Source organism: Pecten maximus, chromosome 3 (genome assembly GCF_902652985.1).
Source record: "Pecten maximus chromosome 3, xPecMax1.1, whole genome shotgun sequence".
Classification (NCBI taxonomy): Eukaryota; Metazoa; Mollusca; class Bivalvia; order Pectinida; family Pectinidae; genus Pecten; species Pecten maximus.
Window position 1 is genome coordinate 14,081,843 of NC_047017.1, and position 12,917 is coordinate 14,094,759.

The following is a 12,917-nucleotide window of genomic DNA, read 5'->3' on the forward strand; positions in this document are numbered from 1 at the left end:
ACATATAGGTGGGAGTGGTACCTACAGGTGTATGAATAGCTGGAACACATAACATATTGTCAATCACAGGAACTTGACACAAATTAAAACCCAGGGTTCATTATATTATGTGATTTAGAATCCAATAGTTATGAAGTTTTAAAAGATGTCATTTCTGTGAGTGACACACTCGGTTGATATATATATATATAATCAATGTTACAGTTAAAATTTAACTTTTAATTATCATTAATCTTAGATAATTTTGAAACAAAAACATCAAAATCATAAACACTTTAAGATAGAAATACATAAATATGTTACATCTAGGAAACAAATATCAGCCTGTTAAAATTCTTGCGTAACATTCACACATTTTGATCTCAATATTATCATATTATATGTGTAATTTACCTAGTGATCCATTTAGTGGGGTTTTCATATTAGACTCTGTGGATGGAGGAAATAGACCTGTTTGAATTTTTTCTGAGAATTATCTCCCCTCAATTGACATTGTTCTTTTGTTCGTTTCTTTCTTACCCGACATGCATGTGCATGGCTACCATTCGTTGTAAGTATTTCTTCGCCAAATGTGTTGTTTTTAATACATGCATGGTGTTTTGTTTTGTTGTTAAGCTCGTTTTGTACCGGTAACCAATGCACAACAGTGGTTATACCACAGTGATCAAACTTAATCTATGTCATTTAATGATATCTAATTGACTGTGTGTGTTTCACTGGAGGTTATATATAATCAAAGGCCATGTATCTTATATATAGAAACAAAGTTATCAACGAATAACATATAAAAACTTTATAAGTTATCAAAAAAAAAAAAGAAAAAAAGTACTGTGTGATCTTTAACGAGGACAATTAGTGTGTTTAAGTGTTGTTCATTTTGGATATGAAATAGATTGACTACTAATTTCTGAGATTTACAAGTCATATGAAAATTAGGATGTCACATCTAAATGTTTTTAATGTTAAATGCATTGGAGTGTCACTACACTACTGACAAACTGACACGACACAGATTTATAAATACTTGTGAGGCAAAAGATTGTGAAAAAAATGTTATGTTCTCGAACTTTTATTCACACTGCTTTTAAACACAATAGAAATTTTCCAAAAATATATCTGTATCGATGTCGTAAATCTTCATGCTTCACTGATCACACAATGTAAACTTTCATTTGCTTGGTTACAAGCTGTGTTGTTTAATTCTCTGCATATTTTTATCAAAATGACTGAACGCTTTAACTTATCATTTTCACATCTAGACCGAGGCATTAAAAGCGATTTTAATTTTATGTGGCAATGTTTAAATTATTAAATTGCTTTATTCTTCTATTTTAATATGAAAATTTGAGAAATTAGTTTTTTTGTAAATCTCCTAGTAATAGATCATTCTTTATCATTATATTGCCTTAAAGGTATGTAATAGATCATTCTTTATCATTATATTGCCTTAAAGGTATGCTTCACGTAAGATACTCAGATAAACATTATGATCAACACTCTATTTTAGCTCACATGGCACAATGAGAACTGATATTTGGCTGGAAGGTACATTAAATACATTAAAGTTTCCTCATATAAATGACCTTGACATATATTTTTAAGGTCACAGAGTCAAATGGTAAATTATTCCTTTGCAAAGTTTCTCCCGATGTTCTAAAAGAACCAGGGTACTGTTCTTTGGCCAGTAGGTACCTGCTATGGAGAAATATAGTTTCTACATACCAATGACGTTGACCTGTTTTCAAAGTTACAGGGTCAGATATGTTAAAAACTTCAATGATCTTCTTTCAAAATTCTAGATTAATATGCGTAATATTTTGCCAGCAGGTAATTTAACAAGGATCGAGTGCTATAAAAACTGTTGTGAAAAACGTGACCACATATATTATATTTACTACACAGGGTTAACAATATGCTTCACTTCATGCTTCGTATTGCTACATGTAATGGGTTTCACATTGTTTATGTTTGATTGAGCATAAACACCAACAGAGGTATTTTTAGCTACCTGCCCCAAAGGGCCAAGTGAACTTATGCCATGGTGCATGTTCTGTCATCCTCCGTGTCAACTTTTCTATTTAAACACCTTATTCTCACAATCCCAGACTCCCAGATTCGTGACTGAAAGGTTCCTTTGATGAGGCCCAACAGTTTGAGAAAACAAATGACCTTGACCCATATTCAAGTTTACAGGAATCAAATTCCTTAAAATGACTTCTTCTGGTTAACCAAAAGGCCAAGAGTCATGATATTTGGCTGGTAGGTTCCTATGATGGAGCCCAACAAATTTTGCAAAAGGAAATGACCTTGAACCATATATTCAAGGTCACAAATGTAAGATTGTTCAAGCATAGGATGGACTTATTCTGATTACCTAAAAGCTTAGAATGAAGTTCTTTTGACTGAATGAAAGGCAGAGAGAGAATTACAACTGAATTCCAGATGAGCAATATAGGCCCATCGGGCCTCTTGTTTGGAAATAAAAATTGCCATTATTCCTAACTGGCCATGTGAGCCTCTGAGCCTCTTGTTTTTCATATGATTTTCTAGCCTCATTAAAAAGTGAATATTTGAGAAAAAATACTTATTTACAATTTATACTTGAGCTGGTGGCTATATTTTAAGAAAACTGTTTCTGAAGTTCTTGATATTAGAATCTGTGATTTGTCAGAATAAATCACCAGATAGACTGGTTGTTGATGGCTAGACTAGATATGGAGATGTTGTAATTTAGACAAGGAAGTGGTTCATTAAGTGTGCACAGGTAATACTTCTTAACAAAAGGCATTACCTGTATAAATTCGGTCACTTACCTGTGGTGTTGCAAACAAAAATTTGTAATAATGTGATTTATATAGGGGCATGTTCCTTGTAAATTATTGTTTTTATTAACATTGGAACCATGCATTAACAGTTTAGAGATTGAAATACTGACTTTTAACAGAGCCTCATGAAATTAAACTCTCCAATTTGTGTCAGTAACAGAACCGAGAATTTGTGTGTTTGTGTGTGTTATATAAACCATTTATAAATATTTATCAAATATATTTTTTAATCAAACATGGAATATATAGCAGAATTATATGCATACAAACATTGTACACATTACTTTCTGAATTATCATTTTTATAACATAAAATCATTGAAATTGAGGTATCAAATTGGACTTTTTTTTTACCTTGTTAACTTGTCGTGATGTTCAGTATCTAACATTTTCATTTGTAGCGTGACCATGAATACATGAAGAAATTATTTGAGGAAGTGGTAAAAGAATCTGTTTATCCACTGCTTCATTCCACAACACTGCCATCTTATACGATAGGCAACCATCAGGCAGAGCAGGTCGGTTTACACTTACTATGGAAAAGGTTTTCTTAGAGTAAATTATGGAATGTTGTTGAAAAGTAAAAATCAGATCTGTGGAAGCAAAAGTTGTTGTCCATTTTTCTGTCTGTCCGGCAGGACTACATGATGCAACTTGCTGGATAGTTGGTAATATTTGTGAATATTTAATTTTTGCCACAAAATTTTATTGATTGGGAAATGGTTTGGACAAAGTCAATTTGTTGGATACTTAAGTGACACAGTCTTGTTAAGACCGTGGCACCCGTGATTTATTAGCAGTACAGAATTATCAACTTCACATTATACAGATCTGGAAATGTAGGAGATATACAGAAGAAACTTATAGAATGGTATACCCTCTGCTGTTTAATCTATTCATAGGGATTGAAAATATTTCTTTAGAATAAATTCAAAACATATTTTATTGACACATGTATCTTATTCACAGGCCCGCCATGCAGAGATTGAAAGGTTCTTAAATCTCCGTGACACTAGAGGTGGGATCCTTCAGCTTATGTTGTCGTCAGAAATAGAATTCTCACCCTTCGAGCCCAAAGAGGTTTCCTTTGATGTGATAGGACCTCATTGTTTACAACCCTAGTGACAAAAAGGTACACGTTACGTATATTTTTATCAGGCCTTGGTTTCAACAAAATTCTTTAAGAAAAGAAAATTCCTTAACTTGAAATTTCCAATAGGAAATAATTTCAGAGTTTAAGGTAAGCACCTTAGCTTTAAGATTTTTTTTTCTAAAAGACAATGTAAATTGTTGTTTAATTAATATGTATATGTCCTGTTGTTATTGTTTTGGAATGAGAATGAACACTTTCTTACCAGAACAACCATTTTAGGACAGCATAATATTGCCTTAGTCACTAGTCATAACACATGTTACAAATATGAGATGTAAATGTACATGAAGTCTGTCCAATAAAAGAAAAAATACCTTGAAGTGGTCTTTGAGATAATAAAATATAACATGTTGTTTTTTTCCTTCCAGGTTGATATAGAATTTTAGATCAATGCAACATAAACAACTTTAGGATCCAAGCATTAAAGGCGAAGATACTATTTACGTGATGTCACACTGGATACATAGGACAGATACGCAAGACATTCGACAGATAATTCCCGAGTTTGTTCAGATGATTAGGTCAGAAAAATGATACAGGAATGACAATACTTTCACAAGGTCTGACTTAAACGTAACACTAATTTGGAAACAAAATTATCTTCATTTGAGACGATCAAGTTTGGAAGCCTGTGTTCATATCAAAAGGATACGACATAAATCTAATGTACTGAGGCAGTTGCGATGAGATGTAGTAGAGATTAAGTATTATACCGTCCATTAGATAGAGCAGTTTTTATGATAAATTTTTAGTTGGTCAATACTTGTTCACTTTGGAAGAAAGGTATCTTCATAATTTGTAAGTCTTATACATTTTTCTTATGTTGTTAAAATCAGGAATTGGCCACAGTAATCCATGGTTATAATGGTAAACTTTCAGTATACATTATGTAGTATGTAAGGATGTATTGTATGTGAAAGTTTGTGTATGATTGAGGTTAAGTTTTTAAGATCGTACATGTATTTTCTGTGAATTTACTACTAAAGAAAAAAAAAATAAGCAACCCTACTGAGTGTTCTAATGAGGCACATAGAGACAAGGTAAATCACAGAAAATCTTAGATCCACATTTTGCTGTCCAGTAAAATGGTACAGCATATACTGTAAACGTAGTTATTTTCGCGGGGGGTTAATTTCGCGATTTCTGTATGTAAACTATATGTGTGGGGGAATTTTTTACGATCGATCCACCTTCATTTGTAGTTCTAGATTACGCGAAATGAAATCAAAATAATGTGTGTGGGGTAAATTTCACGATCAAAAGGACACAGCGTAATTAGCATAAATTTCCCCCTTGCATAAATTTTCACATTTACAGTACTCAGTCCATGATGGGAAGACATTTTAGATATCCATAGTCAATTGGCCATAAGAAGGGTTTGAGGTTGTAGCAGGAAAATACATTTATTAGAATAATATCAATTTACTCTAGAGAGTGAGAGTGAGAGAGAGAGAGAGAGAGAGAGAGTGAGAGAGAGAGAGAGAGAGAGGCTAAGAGTGAATAAGAGTAAATGAATGTTGTTATAAAGATCTGTGATGTTCGATTATTTATTGTTAGAGTGCTTAATATGTATGTGATAGTAAAATGCAGTGCATTTTATATTTTATAATAAATTACCAAAATCAAACAAGGCAACTTTGTTTTCATTTTGTCGAGGATCTGGTTTCATGAAAAATACAAGAATAGTAAGGCCATGTGTTCCAGTAGAGACTACAGCCATAAGTTTGTCACTTTTAAGTTATGTAAGGTTTTCAAAGTGAGAATTGTGGCAGTGGTAATGAAGCCATCAGACAGATTGATTTCAATTTTCATATCACACTGGAATGCTAAAAAAGTAGTTCCAAATAAAGTTAAATAACTAGAAATGTCACATTAAGGAGAACCTATTTTCAATGTATAGAAAGTCATCTATAGCTAACTTTATAGTGAATATTGGTAGGAAAGGTCAAAAGCATGGAGAGATACATATCTAAAGTGTTCTTAAAGACAGAAATGCCTGTTAAGCACATTGCAAATTACTACATCACATTTATACGGAAACATTTGATGAAGACTGGAAGAGCCCACTTTTAAAGCTGTCAAAGAAAGGGAACCTGTCCTGCAACAACTGAAGGGGGATGATACTGCTGTTCATCCTGGGATAAGAATCGTCCTAAAAAGACAGAAGACGGCCCTTGACAAGACTCTTAAGAGATGAACAGCAGGCTTCCACCATGACCGATCCTGTACTGACCACATCGCGACAAAGTGGATTATCATCGAGTGACAAACCTCCCTGACCAGTTTTTTCACGGACGTTTGGTAGTGTGAACAGAGAGGTCGTCTGGAAACTGACGCATTACTATGGCTTCTTATCAAAGTTCATCACCATCATCCAATTTTCCAGAGTCAACGAGTCAGATTTTAGGGTTTTGTTGTGGTCCTTTGTTCCTTAAGGAATCAACAGGCATATGTCAAGTCATACGATCATCAACAGCTTGAGGAAATTGTAAAGAATGAATCTAGTCACAACTGAAAGAGTCGAGTTGAGAAGATTTGGACCAAACGTGCTTAGCACAGGCGTCTGCTTCTGGCTAGTATTTATGGAAAAAATATTAGCCCCTAATCCTACGTTGATCTAGCTTTTTTTACGAATACTAAGCAGAAGCAGGTATCTGTGGTGCTTAGAGGCATAACTGAACACAAAATGCCAAAAAACTAGCAAATGCTTTTTAACAAGAGATCCCAGACGGTTCTTGGCACCCACCATTGAATGATTCATAGCAGTCAAATGAAAGACTGATATTTTCCCTTCTTTTCCTTCAAAACATTTAATACTTGATGTAAAACCATATAGCATGAGCAACCTACAATTGTCAAAATCCAAGATGGCCACCTGTCGGTCATGTTGTTCTCCGACCTGTTTAAAGATGTAATCTGCATATCTAGGGACCAAGGGGAACTTACATTTGAAATTTAAGAAATATCCCTTCAGTACATTCTGAGAAATAGTGAAAACAAACTTCATTGTAAAAATCAAAGATGGCCGCCTATCGGCCATATTGTTTTCCGATCGGTCATAAAACGCAATATCCCCAACTAGGGACCAAGGGGAAGTTACTTATGAAATTTGAGAAAGATCTCTTGAGTACTTTCTGAAAAATAGCGATAATCACCTTCAATTGTCAAAATCCAAGATGGCCACCGGTCGGCCATGTTGTTTTCCGACCGCTCCCAAAATGCAATATGCACAACAAGGGACCAAGGGAAACTTACATGTGAAATTTTAGAAAGATCCCGTTAGTACTTTCTGAGAAATAGTGATAACAAAAATTGTTTACGGACGGACGGACGGACGGTCGGACATCAGATGATGGTGTGCTGAAGGTTACAACACATGGGTTTTTGACATGCATGTTTACAAAGACAACGAGAACATTTTTGTACACGTGCCACGTGCAGTTTCCCGTGTTCGGTGTTTGTTGATATGCTGGTGATTCTGTCATCAACATCAGACTCAAGACAGAAGCACGACCCCTTTATACATATAAACATGTGTATCAAGCTATGATGGGATATATCGAATGTTTTGTCGCCTTTTTATCGAGGAGGAATTACGCTTTGGTATTCTCGTTGTTTTACTACATAGATTTTATAGTACAAAAATACTGTTATGTTTTCATGTTATGCGTGTATACACGAGTCAGTTTAATATCACACTCAATGTAGCAGATGGCTCTGATGTGTCATTTGATAAGGCTAAAATACTGTACATACAGTGCGGTGTGGTTTCCACCTAACCACCCGAGGACAAGGAAGGAACACTTATTTAAAGTTCAGACGTTCTCTAAAGACAAGGAAGTTGAGCGTTTAAGATTATATATGAATCAGAAATAACCGGACACAAAAAAAATAGTTTCAAATAACCTGTTAACAGAAACAATTGACTAAAACGCGCTGTATGGACTCTTAAAACAGAAATATAAGTGTAATGTGAAGTCTGGTTAAAGGCCGATGCAAAAAAACGACACTCAAGTTGTGTTTTTATTTTTCAAGATATCAAATCTAATGCGCATTTAAAAAGGGATTTATTGTTTCTGTTATCTATTACAATGCAATGTTTTATATAAACAGATTAATGTAATAATGGCACTACAAACACGCCTTCAGGGAACCATGAGGCGCAGTCATTACTTAGTTAATTGATGAAAGTGTTGATTTTACAAGCATGGAGTCACGGAGGACACCGCAGTCTCATAGACGTAATCAGTGCATCATCATGATGACCTCAAGTGGTATGCACCAACACTGATGCCTCTCGATAGGACGTACTGGTTTAAACACTTTGTTACTACAACATCAATGCCCTTCAGCAGTAAACAACTACAAATGAAAATTACTTGACAATCTTCTCGATTACGATTTACATAGGAATTTAAACCGCTATGATAAAAATGTGATGAACAGCTACACAAACACGAATGGTTGTGTTATGGCGAAATTCGGAGAAGTGACGGAGAGTTGTATTATTCTACCAATATGATGCGAGAATAACGTGATCCTAACTTAAAATAGGTAAAACCATGTCAAAAATGAATACAAATATCATGTTATTTTGAGATTTTATCCCGATTTTCATCATAAACGTTTCCCGTAGTCTTCATAAGCACGCATTTGTGGGCAGTCACCTTCGCTAGTCAAGACTTCTGATTACGTTACCACGAGTGTAACGTAATCACGTTACCACGAGTGTAACGTTTATGTAATCAGAAGCCTTGGCTAGCGAAGATGGTGGGCAGTTGACATATGTGATATGAAACACAGTAGGTTGTGGAAGCAAGGATGTTACTATCCAGAAATGGATCTCAACGTTTAACCTACAGCTTAGTTGTAAATTATCTAAGCTGCTTAGTTTCTTTACGTATATGTGGGGAAGATGTTAAAATGCCCTTCATTTCAAGTTCTTTCGGTTGTGTCGATCAACATGGTGAATGGATCCCAAATCCGAGGGTGAAATTTGAGGCCTTCTTATGCCTTCGTTGCCAGTTTTGATTACCTTTCAGTTAATTTGGTCTCGTATGCAAACTAAATCAAATCGGCCAATAGAGTGACACAGTTTGTCCACTTCAGTGGACCAATAGTCTGTTGGAATGCTAATGCAACAATATTTCGTCAACCAGAAATTCAATCATTTCATCTTGCTAATGACGAAATACGCTCCAGTATATTTCAAATCAACACCCCAAATTGTAACTCGCAGCTCGCATTTTGCAACTCGCAACTCGCATTTTGTAACTCGCAACTCGTATTTTGCAACTCTCTCCTGGGGGTCAGGACCAAAAAGATCAATGCCAAATTTATGCATTTTATATACAAAATTTGCAAGATATACATGTATGTATATATGAGAGGTTGAAGCAAATTCTAAATAGCACACAAAACTTAGTTTTGATATCAAACGGTTTACACAAAATATGGGAAAAATGAAAATAAATCCAAATAATTCCAAAATTAGTTGTCAAATAAAAAAGATGCCAGATATATATACTAATATAGACTTAAAAACTTAATATAGACTTAAAAGTGTTTCGATAAGTTTAAAATGAGCTTTGATACAAAAACGTTAAGTCCTAGATACAGGAAACTTAAATGGAAAGAAAAAATAGAATGTTTCAATAATATTTTTGTGTAACTTTACTCTACTAAATGATTATTAACTTGATTCCGGTTTGGCGTCCTCCACCTCTCTTTGTCTTGATCAATCAGTCTATTTGGTATTGTACCTTCAAAATAGAGCAAATTATTTTCTGAATTCTCCTAATTTTCTTCTGCTTATCTCTACTACCATTCCCTTTTACAATACATATTTATTTTATACAATTCAGATTATCTTTTTTTATACTAAACAGCTTATATTTTTAAATATGTCTCAAGTACACGTACTTGCTTTTTTGCAGTTAGACGTACATGTAAAACCATTTCAGGTAAAAGTATATTTCAATTGATTCCACGACAAAAAGGGGTATCTGACAGCTCTTTTACACATGTCAGACAATCTAACAGCTATATTTAGATACGTGCTTAATGTAAACTATACAGCATTGTTAGATCTCCTATCCCTTAAAATGTATTATCTTATATAAGATATGTTATCACGATAATATGCCGAAACACAATACAACATAAAATTATAATTTAACTCATTCCATTATAACAATTATACACAACGAGAAAAACTGAGAACAAATATGTGTGTGTGTATTTCGGCACAAATTGCATGAAACTTGTAGAAAAAATAATCTGATACTTTCTCAATTAAGAAAAGTAAAATAAGCGCCTATATCATCTATTGTTAAACGTGTACATGTAGTGAATGAGCGAATAGTGAAAATTGGAGATAATATTTCATTTACATATTTAAATTGCTCATTTAAATATGCTTTAAAATTTGGGCATAGTATCATTTAAAAAAATATTCTGGGGTCTGATCTAGCCCCCCATCCGCCCTTTGGTGCCATTCCTATAAAGGAATACTTACAACCGGAAACCAAGGTGGAGTCTGATTTACATATTTGTTACTGTTAATCTTAAAATGAATTATAAAACATTAACCAAAAGAACGGGTCCGGAGTTATATATGCGCATAGAGTACACATTTCACTATTGGAATTTTCCTCACTACATGACAGTTGGTAAGATGCAGAAATGAATCAATATTTTTAAGGAAATCGTTTGCTTTCAAACGTTAGGTGAACGTTACTATACGTATGCTTAGGAATGTTATTGAATATGATGAAACACAGCTTTCTGAACGCAGATAGACACAGAAATATAATTTTCAAATGTACACATTCTGATATTATGTATGTACCCTCTGTCTAATCTTCGATGAAATTAGTAAATTAATGTATTTTTAAATCATTAGGTTTGCACACCAACGCTGTCACGAATGTTTTGCCTTATATATCAAGGCTGCTAAATAGTGGGATTAACGTCTCAAAACGAGACCAAGTGTGGTTTTCCTGGCTTGCCTGGGTTGCCACATGAACACAGTTCCCGGGTAGATAAGCTTCTGAACTCTGACCCCTATATCTGAGAGTGTGCTAGGCTCGGCTATAACCGGAACAAGGACATTAATCCTGGTCAATCAACTCCTATCTGAGTATAATGCTAATCGTCACAACTCCAACTTTTAGCTTAACTCTAGAACACATGTCGTGCTATGTTAATTATTACCACCGGTACAGTTGAAAGCTTCATTTATATTAAATTAAATTCGAATTTACTGGAACTTTTATAACTACAACTGTACTTATATATATATAAATGAATTTTACCTACACATACCGTCATGAAAACATTCAATCCATTGTCGCAATGATCATCCCAAAACGTCGTGTTACGGTAACGCGACTTAAATACAAGGTTGATCTCAGGTTTTTGGTCTTGATTCCTTTCTTTTACAGCCCTTCCCACAGGAAAGGTATTGCTTTGCCCAATGGACTATGGTTATGTACGTATGGTTATTGAACACATATGCGGACATTATGTACACGTGTTGCAAGCGTGTAAAATAAGGCAAAGTCAACACAAATTATCATTCTAAATTCTGTACAAGGCTCGTCGTTTCAAGAAAACAGGACAACGTAACTATTCGGACATTGTTAAATGACGGACTTAAATTGTCCAAACACTTAACTGTATATCATAATACGGTACTCATTCACCCCTCATTTCATTTCTCTACATACACATACAAAATAACTTGGCTACGCGCATTGCCTTGGCACCCAAATTACCACAGGTCCCGGCAGCGAAAAACTGGGAGGTTCTGTCTGGGTTATTCTCACTTCACTACATTAACTTCAGGAATCCGTGTTTGTTCCCCCTCCTTAGTGAAATGTTCGAATTCAGCTGAAAGCCTCGTGTGATCGGAGTCCGGAAATGACAATATCTTTTTCTTTTTCGTTTTTTTTCATTATGGAGTATTGCAACGAGCCTTTAAAGGAAAAACGGAATGCCGAGCGGACCTTCTCACAATATCTTCCAGTTTGATTAGCCTTTTACGTGTCGTGGCAATCCATGAGAGTTGTACGGCCCAAGGCGCAAAATTTAACGCAGTATGCGCATGCAGTTTCAATAGATGGTTTGCAGTCCCTCCCTGAAACCAGCGTGGCTCCGGGAGTGACACCACCCACAAACACACAGCTGGGACCTAGCTGGACACTTGATTACTAGTGGATTCACGAGCGCCGTAGGCGCGACTCCGAAAATTTTGGAAAGTTTTGGAAAGTTTTGAAGTTTTGAAGTTTTGAAGTTTTGAAGTTTTGAAAATATTAAAATGGAGTTCAAACAAAGTGGATGGTCCGGCTTTTCCCCAGTAAACTTTAATTTTCATTTCTGTTCCCGATGTGTCAGTGTCACTATATGGTTCTACTATGTATACAAGGTACATTTGACTTCATATTGATCCTTTTTTTCTTTATTTTTATGAAAAATTAATCCCAGCTTTATGGGAGTGATCATAGTTATACAGTCCCCTGTGATTCATATGAGAAGAAAGCTTGACCCATATATGCATTTTATACATATGACACCATCTGTTATACAAACAATATTTTAACAATATATACATATGACACCATCTGTTATGCAAACAATATTTTAACAATATATACATATGACACCATCTGTTATACAGACACTATTTTAACAATATATACATATGTCACCATCTGTTATACAGGCAACATTTTAACATATACATATGACACCATCTGTTATACAGACACTATTTTAACAATATATACATATGTCACCATCTGTTATACAGGCAACATTTTAACAATATATACATATGACACCATCTGTTATACAGGCAACATTTTAACAATATATACATATGACACTATCTGTTATACAGACAACATTTTAACAATATATACATATGACACTATCTGT

At 34.6% G+C, this 12,917-nt stretch overlaps 1 protein-coding gene across 10 annotated transcripts in view; it reads left to right on the top strand.

The window, feature by feature from the left end:
- LOC117323284 (nephrocystin-1-like) overlaps window positions 1-5,604 on the top strand; it is a 44,345-nt gene extending 38,741 nt beyond the window's left edge. For 8 of the 10 annotated variants that reach the window (XM_033878413.1, XM_033878409.1, XM_033878415.1 and 5 more), the window contains 3 exons: window positions 3,226-3,342; window positions 3,794-3,956; window positions 4,346-5,604. In XM_033878413.1, coding sequence (XP_033734304.1) covers window positions 3,226-3,342; window positions 3,794-3,946 — 270 coding nt within the window. In that variant the 3' untranslated portion in view covers window positions 3,947-3,956; window positions 4,346-5,604. The remainder of the gene's footprint in view (window positions 1-3,225; window positions 3,343-3,793; window positions 3,957-4,345) is intronic. The other 2 variants (XM_033878417.1, XM_033878418.1) reach the window with 1 other exon arrangement.
- Window positions 5,605-12,917: the final 7,313 nt, after the last annotated feature.